Here is a 16,277-nt window from a genome sequence, read left to right on the forward strand (position 1 = left end):
GGAGGGGGCCTAGGTGCCCTCCAATTTTTTTGGTCACTTAAAAAGGGCACTAGAACTTTTCATTTCTGTTAGAATGAGCCCTCTTGCGACATTCTAGGACCACTTGGTCGATACGATGACCCCTAGGAAAAAAACACAAAAAAACAAACAAACAAATAAACACGCACCCGTGATTTGTCTTCTGGCAAAAAAATACGAAATTCCACATTTTTGTAGATAGGAGCTTGAAAATTTTGCTATAGGGTTCTCTGATACGCCGAATGCGATGGTGTGATTTTCTTTAAGATTGTGTGACTTTTAGGGGGGTGTTTTCCCCTATTTTCTAAAATAAGGCAAATTTTTTCAGGCTCGTAACTTTTGATGACAAAGACTAAATTTGATGAAACTTATATATTTAAAATCAGCATGAAAATCTGATTCTTTTGATGTATATTTTAGCATCAAAATTCCGTTTTTTTAGAGTTTCGTTTACTATTGAGCCGGGTCGCTCCTTACTACAGTTCGTTACCACGAACTGTTCGAAACCTCTTCTGGGAGAGGGTAATGGAGATATTTTTAGAAAATAGCCATTGGTACTTCACTAAATCTCCCACTCAGAGGCTGTAAAGATACTTGATCGTGTCATAATTCGTCTTTGAGGCCCTTTTTTGATCCTCTGGAGTGGTTCCAATATGATTTTTAGGAGCCCCAAAAAAAGCGATCATCTAAATTTGGTAATAGGCATAATCCATGAATTGTACAGAGGGATAATCTGTCTAGATGGTGACGCTTCTATAAATTAAATAAAAAAAAAAACAAGTTTTTTTAAATGAAAGTAAGGAGCGACATTAAAACTTAAAACGAACAGAAATTACTCCGAATATTAAAGGGGCTTTTCCTTCTCAACGCCCTGCTCTTTACGCTAAAGTTTGACTCTTCTCTTAACTCTACATTTTAAAACAGTAAAAAACTAACGCTAAATTATTAGCGTGGGAGGGGGGCTTGGTGCCTTCCAATTTTTTGGTCACTTAAAAAGGGCACTAGAACTTTTCATTTCCGTTAGAATGAGACCTCTCGCAACATTCTAGGACAACTGGGTCGATACGATCACCCCTGGAAAAAAAAACAAAAAAAAAACAAACAAACAAATAAACACGCATCCGTGATCTGCCTTCTGGCAAAAAATATAAAATTCCACATTTTTGTAGATAGGAGCTTGAAATTTCTACAGTAGGGTTCTCTGATACGCTGAATCTGATGGTGTGAGTTTCGTTAAGATTCTATGTCTTTTAGAGGGTGTTTCCCCCTATTTTCTAAAATAACGCAAATTTTCTGAGGCTCGTAACTTTTGATGGGTAAGACTAAACTTGATGAAACTTATATATTTAAAATCAGCATTAAAATGCGATTCTTTTGATGTAGCTATTGGTACCAAAATTCCCTTTTTGAGGGTTACTATTGAGCCGGGTCGCTCCTTACTACAGTTCGTCACCACGAACTGTTTGATTGGAATGATCATATTTAGCTTTCTTGCGCAGGAGGATCTAGCACAATTGAGATGTAGGCTCCAAGAGAGGTCAGATGAGATACGATTTTCCAAAAGACGAAGCTTGTAAGTACGAAAATAAATTTGTATAAACATTAAGAATGAAACATGATTTCTTTGCTTAAAAGTTATTGTTGATCGTAGACAATTCGTCACCTTTTTACTAATCCTGCTCAAACTTAGCGATAGACTTCATTTTGGCAGTGGACCAAACTCATTTCTGAAAGGCTCAGGGAGGGATCAGCTGTAGGATGGTCTTCTCCATTACGATTTCAGAAGTATATATGTATATTTGCTAAATATGTTTCATGTTTCAGCCTGTAATTGTAATACGGAATTTTCAATTGGAGCAAGTTGCAATCCTCAGACTGGACAGTGCGAATGTTTACCCGGTGTCATCGGTGAAAAATGTGAACGCTGTCCATACAGATGGGTTCTTATACCTGAGTACGGCTGTGAGGAATGCGATTCATGCCATCATAGTTTGTTGGACGTGACTGACGACCTCCAAAGAATGATTGGTCCTGTTCAAGATGAATTTAGGGTTAGTATTTATTTCAAAGCTCTTTTGTGTGATCCTTGTTACCTCCCAAATTTCCAGGATTGTAATTAATTATTTCAGAAGTTAGACGGCTAGAGTCATTCAAAACCTATAATGTAGTATTTTTGACAATTTGAAACCTATACCCTGGTTTTCGATCAAGAATATAATGCTAGGATTAAGATACTTAAGAACTTTTTTTGTTCGTCAATAGTATTTTGTTGTCTTTTCTTCTTTGCAACTCCAAATTATTGAATAAACGTCCAAATTAGTCTAGTACAACTTATAGATGTACAACTTAATGCACTATACATTTCAACGCAATTAATGAATCAACTACAATAACAGATGTACACTTCTCAAAAAGAGAAAGTGGAAGAAGGGGGTATAAAATGGGGTAACTGGAGAAAGGGATGATAATCACTGAAAATATACAAAATATTTGAATAGTCCCCTAATCTAAGCTGTAAGAACCATCGTCGTTAAATCAGATAACTTGTATTTATTGGCAATGAGAGGAAGTTGATACCTTGTACCTAATGTTGATCTATTATTCTCAACAAACGAGAAATTGAGCTTGTTCCTAGCTGTTGGTGAATGGTAATGTTGATTTTGAATCAAAACCTTCAGTCTAATGAAAAAGTGATCTTTATGCTGGAGTTTTAAAAATCAAATCCCTAAATTAAAATGCAAAACTTTTCTTAGGTCAAGAATAACAACTAGTACAAAAAAAAATGTTTTAATTTCTGAAAATTCTACCCCGTTGATTTGAATTTCGATTTGAAGTTCTGAGCATCTTCATGAAGTCTGAGAAAACAGGTTGTCCATTTTCATGTCCACTATAGAGAGGGACGTGCAACTAAAAGTAGAGGAGGATCATCTTCAAGAATGCGGCGTTAGAAACTTATACAAAATCAAATTTCCTCTTTTGGTTGCCCTAGTCATATTTGGCCTCGGCAGGAAAATTTTTTTGAGGGGGTATTACCGTACCCCTTCAGTGAAAATTTGATAAGTTATGAGTTGATGCCCTAAACATCATATTTAAAGGTAATTCATAGTGAAAAACCAAACCAAGGGGTTAAATACTTGTGCCGATTTGTCTATATTTTATTCATTTTGGATACATTTATGGGTATATTAAACACATTTATGGTTCAACTGGCTGTAAAGTCAATGTAACATTTTTTAATCTCTTACTCTGGTTTTTGCCAAAGTGTTGCTACTGCAACACTTTTGTGGGAGAAGTTGACAATGGGTTGCTGCAACACTCCAAGTTGCCCAGGCAATGCAAATATAGTTTTAGTGTAGAAAGATGAATCAGATTCTGAATCTACATGAAAGGTAAAGAATTACACGTAATTGCAGATACCCATAGCACATTCACCCAACAGCTGGGGTGGAGGATTGACCTTTTCCCTCCCTAAGATTTTCCTATAGGAGCCGCGATAAAAATTGTAAAATTGTGGTAAAAAAAAGCACCAATTGTTTGTCATTTTATTTCCCCCCTGGATCCATAGAGAAAATTGCTCCTGATGAACGTGTGCTTGGGTGCTCCAAAATCGTTTATTTAGATACATTAAGCGTTTAGTTATCCCAGGTCATCGGGGAGAGAGACTCATCTTCGGATGACTTTTGATTAATAATTTGTCTAATCACTCTCTCTCTCTTTCTGTTGTACCTTATTCAATCGTAATATATTTCCTGCATACAGCAAATATGTCTTGTTTCTTTTTTAGTTTAGTTGTGTTTTTATTTAGTTATATCTTTTTAGTATGTTGCCCTCAGTCACTTCACAAAGCAGCGTCTTCTGTCATTGAACGAAACTGCTAACACACTGGCACAGTCTGTGGCACTGTTGGACCCGAACTCAGTTATAATTGACCCTCTTCAGGAAGGAACAGAGGAGGTGGGAACAACAGCCCGTTCAACTAAAAGCAGGGTATATTTTTTCTTTAATTCAGTATATCTATTTACAAAATAAAATAATTATAATTATTGTTTTCAGCTGCAGATTGCTATTTCAAGAAAAACCTAATGATTGGAAATGGAAGACTAATATTTATTTTTACCATCCTTACCATATATTCCACAAGCTGTTGGACATTACCATATCTACCTACATCTTCCATGTTAACATCTATTTTTTAAAATATCTCAAACCTCGCATCGAATCTCTACCAGACTGTCTTTTATTTGGTAAGTTTTGTTTTCTCGGCCATCACACAATTTTGGCAAACTGGGAAAAGGCCTTTTCCTATTCGGGTGAGATGATATTGAAAATTCTCAATACTGTAATGGCTTCAGTAAGTATTCGTGTCTTAGACCTATTAAGTCGTAAAAGATTTTTAGTCAGCATGGAGATAAACTTTGAGTCACTTTCTTTGATTCTTTGCAGCCCACCTTTCTATGCCGATTTTGCTCCACTCTCTCCTAACTCTGTATTTTTGCTCCAGCTTTTTGATAGCTTTGAATCATGGGAATGTCTGTGGTCAGTGATACCCCAGCCTTGGCTGGTTTAGCCAAGACTGGTTCATTAACTGGTCGCTCATCAACTGCGACCCCGTATTGTCCGGGAGCCCACATCAGTTTAGCTTGATTTCCACTTGATGGTAGTCCATTTGAATGCTTCATAACATTTCAGCTCACTTTTCCTCCTGGTCTTAATATTCAGAATAAGTACACCCTCTTATAGGCCGTTTCAAAATTAGAACCGGAGCAAAAAAAACTCGGGTTTGATTATCCCACCGTAACTGCTCTAAGAAAATTTTTCTATAGCTGGACCTTAAAAAAAGGATTTTTCCCTTAAAATCTGACAGAAGTTATTGCCCTTTTGAAAGATACAATGAACACTTAGTTTGTAATTGTTGTGTGGAGACTTTTGAGACACATTGTATTTTTTCTACTTGGGATACCGTTTGGAAAAAGTTAAGACAAGAGGTACCAAGACAACAGGTCCAAGGAGTCTGCTTAGGACCATCCCGTCCTGCAGATTGAAAATCCTTGTATTACTGATTTCAGAAAAGTGTGACCTATCTATAATTTATCAAATACGATCTTAACGTGTTTGGACCTTGGAAGTCTTTATTACAGTATTAGCCTATGGTTTGAAATCAGGGATCTCTATAATCCATTCAAACCAATTTTAGATGGAAATCAAACACCATTGCTGAATATGTACATAGACCGTTTTGATTTTGACCAAAGCCCTTATATTTGGCAGTAAGGGATACAGATTGTAGATTTTTTAGGAAAATTATGGCAATGGAGCATGAGATGGGCCCAAGCCAAAGGCTTAGACTTTTGTCCTTGCAATCATACATACTGAAAATCCTTGTATGCATTTGAACAAAATATCTAATATATCTACAGTTTATATATACTCCTTAAGACTCCTTTGGATTGTTCTTCTTACAGGCCTATCACGGTTGCTTGTAATTTTAGTAAAATCCTTGAACACATCCTACTTCCTTTCATAAGTATGAATGCTAATTTCGGGGAGAATCAGTTTGGTTTTCGGTCTGGCATCGGGTGCCAGCACGCTCACCGTGCTCTTGCTTTCCTTCTTAAAGATGCTTCGGCTAAAGGGTATGGTCTTCATATTTGTGCTCTTGATCTTTCTAAGGCTTTTGATAGCGTTGTACATAGTCAGGCTCTTTACTCTCTTTATAGTCACGGTATTAACCTTTCAGTTATTTTTCTTCTAAAGTTTTGGTATAGTAATTCTTATCTTCGAATTAAAACTAATGGTGCCCTTTCATCTTCTAATGTTCTTGTTCGTCGGGGCGTACGGCAGGGTGGAGTGTTATCTCCTAGTATTTTCAAATTTTGTATCTCTGGTATTCTTGAGAATATTTCTTCTATGTGTTTTGTTGGTTTGAGTGATATTTCTTACCTTGCTTATGCTGATGACATTCTTCTAATTAGCCGGTCTAAACTCAGTCTATCGCAGATGGTTCATAAAGTTTCTTCTTCTTTTACTAAAATCGGTCTTTCGCTTAATGTTGATAAATGTGAGTATCTTTCTTTCAATGTTCCCTCTTCTCCTAGGCCTCTAATTTTTCAAAATTTTTCTATCCCTCATGTAGATTCGATCCGGTGGTTGGGTATTACACTTACAAAAAATCTTAAAACTCTTCGGGAGCGTGCTGTCTGGGATGCTAGAGTGAAAATCCAGATTGGTTACTCTAAAATTGTAGCCAATCGAGGGAAATACAATCGTATTGCCCTTGGTAAGCTTTATTCTACTTTTTCCGATCATTCTGTTCTTTACCTTTCTGGGCTTTACCCTATATTTAAGAAAAAAGACATTAGCGATATTCGATCCTCTTATTTCCGTTTCTGTAAATTTCTTCTCTATCTTCCTCTGTGGTATAAGAATCGAAAGATAATCAAAAAGTTCCATCTTCCGAACATTACTGAGAAGCTGACTGATCTACACAAAAAGCTCTCAGAAACGGCGTATCGGCGTTTGTCGCCTCACCACGGTCTGATCCGTTTGTATGATTAATGTCTATTGTTGACTCTCGTTTTTTTGTTATTTGTTTTTTTATTTGTTATTTGTTTTCCGTTGTTCTTCAAGTTTTTACTCCACTATTTATCTTTTTGATGTAAGTGGGTTAGAAATAAATATTATATTATTATATATCACAATGTATCTATGAAGCCCCTATTTTATATGGGCTGTTTGTGAAACTGGAGCCGTTACTCCAAAAGTCTGCACCTGTCATGTCACCCCCTGAAGGCTCATTTTGGAGCTTTCAATCCTTCCCATTGAAATCATGTTGTATCTTTAGTTCTGATCCGATATTGTGCGGGGATCTGGTTGACCAGGGTCACATGGAGCTTTGAAGGGTATCAACTTACCCTGGTACTAATAAGAGAATCATCTTTATCGATGACTGTGTTCTCTCCCAAATATGAATTTGGCCCTACCGAAGATTTAAATCTTGAAATTTATTTGTTTCTCCCTTATTTTGAAATTTTCAAGACCGCACAATTTATGAATTAATAGTTTGTTCCGGATGCTAAATTCAAAGTATAGTCTTTCGTTTTACTGTCTTGTAATACGTATACTTTATTTACTAAATTCTGTTGATTTGACAAGCTTTACAGAAAATTCGTGATTTATTAAAGTGGCCAAATAGAACATTATGTAAGCTCCAGGAGACTTTTAACTTGACAACTACATTTGTTTTCTACATGCATGTACCTTCCCCTCCAACTAAGGAAATGAACATGATTCTTGCTAACTTTGAGAAGTAACTCTCTTTAACCTTACTTGTACTTATACATTTGAAATTTCATCTTTCTATTTTTTTTTTTTTTTTCAGACGGACAGCGTAGCTGAACAAGCTGAGTTGATGGCTTATGACGGTAAAAGTCTTCTTGATGAAATTCTAAAGGAAGAAACAAATATTCAGGATACAGTACTTCGGACAGAAGAAATTGTGAGTGAAGTTTCCATAGCGGCTGAAGGATTTGGAGCCGATGCAGGTGAGTAAGGAGTAATTTATTGTTTGATTAGACTAAGGCAGTTTTACTTGCCCCTGGTCGAAACTCCAACAAGTTTAGTTTCATATTTAGTTCAAAGTGTTATTACTGCTACAAATGTATTGCAGTGTTAACCCGCCTCATGTTTACATGCTGCCACACAACCCTACACAACCTCACCATGTTGTAGGTTTTCTTTTTTTGCTATTCCCTTAGCAGCTACAATTGCTTTAGCGTCATAGTTAAAGTTATTGTTATACCAACCTACTTTTGGCATCCATTCTTCCTTTTGCCTATCTGGCGAATCTTTCCAGGGATGTGATCTGTCATAGACTGGGACTCAAGAGGCTGTTGAGGGCGTCATTACGAAAATCCGTACGTTGCCAAAGGACTCTTCGTCATGAAAGGTGTGTTTTTTTGGTCTGGAATTACTTCAATTGGTTGAATGTAATTGCCTTTATTTGTTTATTTAGCCAAAAGAATTGCGAAAATTTCCCTTCTTTAAGACGAATGGTATTCATTTGCTATTACAAATATTGTGTTTTATTGCGATTATCGGCTGTTGCAATTTATATTGAGGAATTTACGCAATAGAAATCAAATCTGAATCTTACAAGTCATAGCATATTCCTCCTTATTGCCTCGGTTTTCTTTAGGGAATTTCTTTTAGCATTGACAAGCAATTTAAAATATGTATTTAATTAAATAAAATGCATTTTTTTTGCCCACATCTATAGTTATCGTCATGTATGCTGAATGGCATATTTTTGGAGTATGTTTGACGAAATTGAATAATGTCAGCACCCCTGGCAGGCTTCCCGGGAAATTGACAAAACTCGTAAAAGAACGGACATTAAGGTGCGTTCAAAGTAATATGGAAATGTAACATGGCTTTAGTTTCTTTTTTTTTCTTCTTCAATTATAGGACCAGCAATAGAGCAAGCCTCAGCTGAAGCAGATGCCACGCTGCAGGAACTTCAGTCACGTACCTTTGAACAAAGGACCCAAAATGCCAAAGATGAATTGAAAGAAGCTGAAGATCTTTTGCAGAAAATAAATGAATTTGTGTTGCCAACTCAACTAGACTCGGATTTCACCGGTCGCCTCAAAAAGAGACAAGTTGATCTAGAATATAAGCTAGAAGATCTTAGAAATCATAGTGTGATTGCCTTAGAGAAGGCTAATAATGCCTCTTTACTTATTCAGAAATTAAGGTAAGAAAAATAAACTTTTTTTGCTGAATACTGAAGTTGAATAATGACTTAATACTTATCTTTATATGCCTCACCTTAATTAATTAGTCACAAAAATTACCGAGCGCTAAAAACATAGCATTAAAGACTTTCAGTATTTTTATAACGTTGTTTTATTTTCTATCCGGCTAAATATAATATAATATTTATTTATAACGCAGTATGAAGGAAATGAAGTGGAGTAACACGAGAAAAGAAAAAAAAATACATTTAACATCAAAACAAATAAATAAATATTACACTCAATGCGCTAAGGCTACCCGGATAAGAGGGTGGTTAACACCCAAGGTGGCATAAATATTCTCTTGGAGACGACTACTTTGTCTGACAAAACAACTTACATTACCTGGAGTGCCAAAATCTGCATAATCTTTCTATTACTGTATTTGCGAGGCAGATACAATAGAAACTTGCAATATCGGAAATACATAATTTTAATATATCTAATATCTCCTGGTCGAAAAGGGATATGAAGGCCAGCTGGGAACAAAACCACATGGTCACAAAAACTCGAGTACAATTTAGCCAGTGTTTTACTATTATATTTTCCCCTGTTGGGAAAAATTTTCGCATACCCCAGTTTAAGCTTCTCTTTAATATCACTCAATGCCCGGAAACGAAATAACGTAAGCGATTTGCAAATATTGATCCAAACCATTGGAAAGATTCAACACGTTTTACAGAAAATAAACCGTAATCAAACGGCTTTGCAGAAGATTTTGAATTGAACACTAAATATTTGCATTTATCAGTGTTAAGGCTTAATCCATTTTCCCCGTACATCCGCAATACTAATAGCACAGACTTCATTAAAGTAAACTTAGACCTTCTAACAGGCAGAAGATCATGCACATATGCAATATAGGAGACATTTGACAACCCTGAAGAGCAAGAAAACAGTATCTGATTAGGATCATTGAATGAACAAGCTTTAAAAATATGAGGTGAAAGCACACCACCCTAATGGACCCCAGATTTAACTGGGATTTTACCAAAGGCCTGGGAACCCTGTCTCAACTGAATAAATGAATTCTGGGACCAAAATCGAAGCACAGAAATAACTTAACTATTCATATTCCAACTTGCCAGAGAAAACCATGCTTGAGAATGACAAACAGCATCAAAAGCTTTAGATAGGTCTAACGCACAACAGTGAACTTCTGTTTTTAAACGACGTCCTTCTTGTAACACTATTACAAGCATACGGTGGGCATGCTGGCATCCTATACGTGACTTAAAACCAAACTCATTTGCATCATAATCCACCTTATCTTGAATAAATGGGAGCAATACATATTCAAATAGTTTACTTAAATTACACGCTACAATGATAGCCACAATTAAGCGGATCCTTCCCTCGCTTCAGAACAGAAGTAACGGTACCACACAGGAAAGAGTCAGACACTAGTGAGCTACTAACACACATCTGAAAAAGTAGTTGCAGATGGCCAATCAACTCGGGAGAATCAACTCTTAAATGTTCAACATAGATTCCATACAAATCAATCGACTTAGATTTTAGTCTTTTAATGCTGTTCACAACAGACTCAGCACTAATAGGGATAATATCTTTCTGGCGTAACCTCCGCGGAATAACTGAATCAAGCAGTCTAGAAAATCCGGAATGGACTGCATAATTTACTGTACTGAAAATTGCCGAGTAATGCTTAACCCATGAATCATCAGGAATTAAACTGGACGAAGCATTTGGGTTTAGCTTACTAGAATTCACTCCATTGCCAAGGACTTTTCGGAAATTTCTTACTCTTATGCCGGACACTTCGCAAGTAAGATTTGAATTCAGACTTAGTTGTGCTTTTAATATTAAATACATGACCCGAAGTGGGGAGGCCACACGCATTCCATTTCCGAAACCACATTTTTGCCCGATTTTTAACACTTTTTAACTGAGGGTCCTCTTACCATAAAGAACTTCTAGTTTTCGATTGAATACGCGAAACAGGGACAGCAATGGCCTCGGCTTGTTACTCACAAGACATGAAAGCCCTCTGGAAGGTTTGCCCCTCGTACGTCTTGCAATGGTAGTATAAACTATATGCTCGTTACTTCTGTTTAGCGAACTAACACTAACAGCCAACAAGAGGCGTTCCTGTAGCAACACGATGTCAAAATCATGTTGAAAGAACACACATAAAGCGATACTAATCCAGTCATTTCTTTTTGAGCCACGCTTAGCTTTGGCATTGCGGATTACGCGGTACTTTAGACTCAATGCAACATGACCTTCGCCACATAGTGGACACTTCGGTTCAGCCAAGCTTGGTGCATCTTTTGTCGATAAATGCATACCGCTGCAGCGGGAACAGTGGGTAGGGCTGGTACAATTGGCCTTATCATGATCAGGCGATTGGTAATTATAACAGAAACAGGGAGGACGGAGGCACTCAAATACTCGGAAAATTTCAAATTCTACCTTAAGTCCGAGACGAAGTGCATTTGAAAGTCCAGCAGCCTCGAAGAAGAATACCTTAACAGTTAAGGACTATCCTATGCGCTTAGTGTCAATGACTCCTTCACGTCCCATGAACTAAGTGACGTCGTAATTGAGCGGTATGCCTTTAACTACTCCAACGAGTTTTCGCTCTTGAAGTTTTGCATCGCACTTCAGAACATTAGGTACTACATCACAAAAGTCCTTTGCAGCAACTGGGTCAATATGCACTAAAAGTTTATTGCCTGACGACTTATAGAATGAATGGCTTGGTGTCCCTTGATTTGATGAATGGCATCTCGGTGTTTTACGGGATTGTTAAGTTCAGGAGAAATTCCAGAGATCACTACAGTAGAAGTGGACGTGTTTACACTTGACTTAAACGAGACACTGGGTAAGGAGGGAAAATTCAGATCATAAGATGTCAGTTTTTCTTTTATCTGATTAAGGGTTCGGTCTAGGGAGCTAATCTTACTGACGAACCTGGAATAAGCTACTACGGGGATAACTGGCACTTCAGTAGGTGAGACAATGACAAACATAGGCGGCTGGGAATTATCAGAGTCACATTGACGCAGCAAATTCAAAATAGCTTTCAAATTTCACTTCGAAGCTAGGTCACCCTGCCTTTGGAACAGCTTTATTCGGATCTGCTATTCTCCAAAACTCCGCTTTGGCATCCTTAATGTTTTTATCATCAAAAATTTTCAGTGCGTGATTAATTATCGTCATTTCATCGATTCCTTCAGGAAATTTTGATTGGAGAAAATTCCGAATAGGCGAATATGTGTATTCCACTACCATTTTGCTCAGGTCACAGCAATAATAAAGGCAATGCCAATTTAAGGTTAAAAACAGTCCTTAGATATAGCCAGGTCAAAATCCAAACAATCAGTCTTCATAATCAAGACGAAAATATAAACTCTATCCGGGAAAACAACTGCAGTAAAAATTCAATTATTTCATTTAATCACTGGGTCACTGAATTAATTGGTAACCATAGGAAAGGATTATACGTCACTAATCCCAAGCCCATTGTTGTTACGAGATTATATCCGATTTTAGATGTGTACACATTGAGATCTAAACAACGACTGTAATTGTGCTAAACCACAATTACATTTATTTTTGCCTTATTGGAGGTTGTAGCCTAGGATTGTTCAGTTGGTTTGAATGAATGAATGAACTTTATTACCCGTAAAGTATAAAAAACACAAAGTACGGAGTATTATGAATAAATAAACAAATACGATAAACAGCGAAGAAATACAAAATTGAAACTAACAAAAGACAATATGGATTAATCAACCAGTATCAATATGGAAAAAAGGCTGCAGAGGGTCATAAACGTGAATAAAGTTGACAGTCTTTTTACATAAATCATCACTGGAAGACCGAATCCGAGAAGGAACATCTACTAAACCAAATCGAGCAATTATTTTTTTGTTTCGGTGCCATCTAGGAAGCCGGAGGAGGAATTTGCAATATCTGAAATAAGCCGTACGTAGATTATGTCGATCTTTCTTACGAAACAGATGAGCCATGCCTGATAAAAACAACAGCACAGGGGCGCAATAAGCGTTATAAATCATGCACAAACCGTTGCGGTTATAACGGCTTTTGTTTGGGGATATTTTTCCGTAAGCGACGCGTAGGTTTTTCACTGCTTGATTCACTAGGGATGAACAGGTAGCGGAAAGTGTTGGGCCGAAACACAGACCAAGCCAACTAACTAAAGAAGAACATGGTAGAACTGCAGTCCCAGTAACGAATGGAGCGACCGCATAAGGGCTATTAAAACAAATAAACTCGCATTTAGACGCATTAACTGACAGTCCAATCTTAGATAGTTCATTGGTTAATATAGTAAAATTAGAAAGCAGTCCACGGCGAGTCTGGGCAACAAGAAGAACGTCATCTGCATATGCAATAGAAGACAAACCAGTATTACCGTAAAAAACAGAACTTCTAAGGGGACGCAGGCACGATGCAAGCACGCATTTAAATATACTAGGAGACAATACGGCACCTTGCCGAACTCCCTTATTAATTTTTACCGGGTCAGATATTTGGCCATTCCAGGTAACTTGAATTTTAGACTTTGAATACCAAGAAGACAATAAACTTAGTACGGAAGGATTAACACCTGAAGACGCAAGGGAAAATAGAGCCTGAGAGTGCACAATATTGTCGAAAGCTCCAGAAATATCAACAGTAAGACAGTATAAAGACATTTTAGCTTTTACGGCATCTTTCATGAGTCGGCTTAAAACATGATGTGCATGGGAGCAACGGAAACTTTTCCGAAAACCAAATTGAAAAGGCGTAAAATCACAATTCGACTCAATTTCTGGTAGTAACAAATGTTCAAGCAACTTACTTAAGAAACACGATACTGTAATGGGACGATAATTCATACATGACGTGGGGTCCTTGCCTCGCTTTTGAATAGACGTTACACGGCCACAAAGGAAACTATCAGGAACAAGCGACTGTGCTAAGCAAGACTGGAAAAATATTTGTAAATGGTTAAGTAGAGCAGGACAATCATAAGCAAAAAATCGGTAAGAAAGGCCGTCACCATCAAGGCTATTTGAACGCTTAATTTTTCTTAAAGCCCGGCGAATTTCAGATATTGCTACAGGCTGGACATGAGCCTGCAGGAGACGGTATGGTAAAAGCGGTTTAAGCAACTTATAATAAAAAGACTGAAGAAAACTATTAAATACACTGAACACACGCTTATAATGATCAACAAAATTAGCTAGCTGGAGACAAGATAGGGTAGATGGGGAACATTTCTCACTATTAATAACCTTATTCCAGGAGGCCTTATCGGTGGGGCCTGGCCAGGCATTCAAGCGTGCCCTCTTCAAACTGGCCTTATATTCAAGTTTACACTTTTGTTTCACAGAAAAAACAGCTCCGGAAGATGGTCAGTCACATGATATCCACATACGTAGCCAAAATTTGGCTTTTTCCTTAGCACGTTTTACTTCAGGATCAACGTTCCAATTAGGCTTTCTTGTACCAATCCTAACTTTATCCACAGGCACTGCAGCTTTGGAAGCTGATTTAAGGCAATGGACGATTTGACAATAATAGAAATTTAGGTCAACTGTACTTGAAGGCGAGGAAACTGACGTTTGCAGCAGGTGATATGGCACTTTTATGGTCGAGAGTAAAGCAGTTAGCCTAGCAAGGTATAGTGGGACATTAGCACGATCCCAATTCAACTTCATATGCCACTTCGGCTGAGCCGAAAGTATTTTGCCAGATAGCTCACAGGACAAATTACAGCTAAGAATAAGGTGATCGTCGTGAATCTTCTCTTCGTCCACCCTGACAATCGATGATATTAAGCTGGAACTGGAAGAGATCGCGTGATCCAGGTTCGATTTTGAACAGCCTCTGTTATGAATATACGTGAATGGGAGGCTCTTAACTGCGACGTGATATATGCTAGGAAGTGATTCTAGCAAGAGGATTGATCTATCGGAGGTACCAAGAATGTCACAGTTAAGGTCACCAGGTAAAACCCAATTTAGGTCTTTCAAACGTAGACTTTCGAGTAGAGACTTTAAACTGGAGCAACATTTAGCGAAAGATGTGAACGATGCTATAGAACGTCGATCGCAAGGTAAGTAAACGTTTATAAAGGCGGTACTGTCACATTGAATCGCTAAGATGTTATCATCACAATGAATCACAGAGGGCTTTGATGGGGAACGGAAAAAAATTGCTAGGCCACCGGAAGGGCGGCCTCTAGTTTGCTTGGCCTCTTGCGAAAAGAAATGGTGGACAGAAGATCGCTTCAGGCTAGAAACGTTTGATTTGGTCAAAAGATGTTCTTGCAAGAACACTATGTCATGGACTAATAATTCATTAATTAACAAGTCTTTGTCTTTTGTGCCGTTAATATTAAGAGAAGCAAAACTTAAAATAGTGGCTTGGTTCATTTTGGAGCAGAGTTCAGAGCGCGTTTTATCACTGGGCAATTCATACTATAGGAAACATGAGCTTCGCTGCAGTTGGCACATTTCGGAGCCTCTAAGCAAGGATTGTCTTTAGTATTGGAATGGCATCCAGAACATTTAGAGCACTTCATCTCATTCGGGGCACATGGGCAGTGAGCTAACGAATGATGGATACTTTGGCATCTAAGACACCGTCTGGGCAATTCTTTGTATTCCGATATTTTAAAAGACTCGTAACCCAAGCGCAGACCTGTAGCGATGGCAGATTTTAGTGCAGCGGAATCAAGGAACTCTAAACGGAATGTATGAGAAGAGCCAATCTGGCTGGCCTCAACAAGACCAGGAATAACGGAGATGAGTATACTGCTAGAAACACTATCGGGAAGTCCCCTAATTACTCCAAGAGGTTTGCGATCAATCACTTTAGCAAGAATATTTGGATAGCTCGCAACAGCAGATGCGGCAAGAGAATTGGCGGAAACTTTATCCCGCGTAACAACAACCCATCTTTTCCTTACCGGATCGGACTTTACCGACACAATACCGTCATGTCCGGCGAAAGAATCAAGTTTTCCTTGCGAGAAACGGGGTCTCTTAGTTCTGGAGGCGGATATTTAAGAACAACGGCGTACGAGGGTTTCTGATTGGTACCCTTACTATCTGAGACCAAAGAACTATTAATAGACGTTGTTGGACTATTGAGTTGAGCAAGCGATTTTAACTGATCAAGGCACTGGTTGACTTTGGCGGTAAGGATAGAATAAGCTGACGTCTGAATGCTAGGGACTTCAGAGGGGGATTTGATCACGAACTCTGGAATATCAATATTTTCTGCAGAGCAGCGAGAAAGAGTAGCGATAATGTCCGACAATGAACTATTCTTAGCACTGGGTCCCGAACGACGAGGTATAGGCTCATCTGGGAAGCAATTGCTATATAAAAGTTTCTTAGCTCCAAGAACATCTTCATACGGGAAAAAATAACTAGCGTATTTCACAATAGACTGATGGTCCAACCCCTCATCGAGATTGTGCTGAGC

At 38.0% G+C, this 16,277-nt stretch overlaps 1 protein-coding gene across 1 annotated transcript in view; it reads left to right on the forward strand.

Moving 5' to 3' along the window:
• The window catches only part of LOC136043493 (laminin subunit alpha-like), a 167,433-nt gene that overhangs the window by 130,963 nt on the left and 20,193 nt on the right, over positions 1-16,277 (forward strand). The window contains exons 30-33 of the mRNA XM_065728411.1: positions 1,843-2,069; positions 3,838-4,005; positions 7,397-7,559; positions 8,482-8,770. Of these exons, the coding sequence (XP_065584483.1) occupies positions 1,843-2,069; positions 3,838-4,005; positions 7,397-7,559; positions 8,482-8,770 (847 nt within the window). The remainder of the gene's footprint in view (positions 1-1,842; positions 2,070-3,837; positions 4,006-7,396; positions 7,560-8,481; positions 8,771-16,277) is intronic.

This window comes from Artemia franciscana, unplaced genomic scaffold, assembly GCF_032884065.1.
Source record: "Artemia franciscana unplaced genomic scaffold, ASM3288406v1 Scaffold_674, whole genome shotgun sequence".
Taxonomy (NCBI): domain Eukaryota; kingdom Metazoa; phylum Arthropoda; class Branchiopoda; order Anostraca; family Artemiidae; genus Artemia; species Artemia franciscana.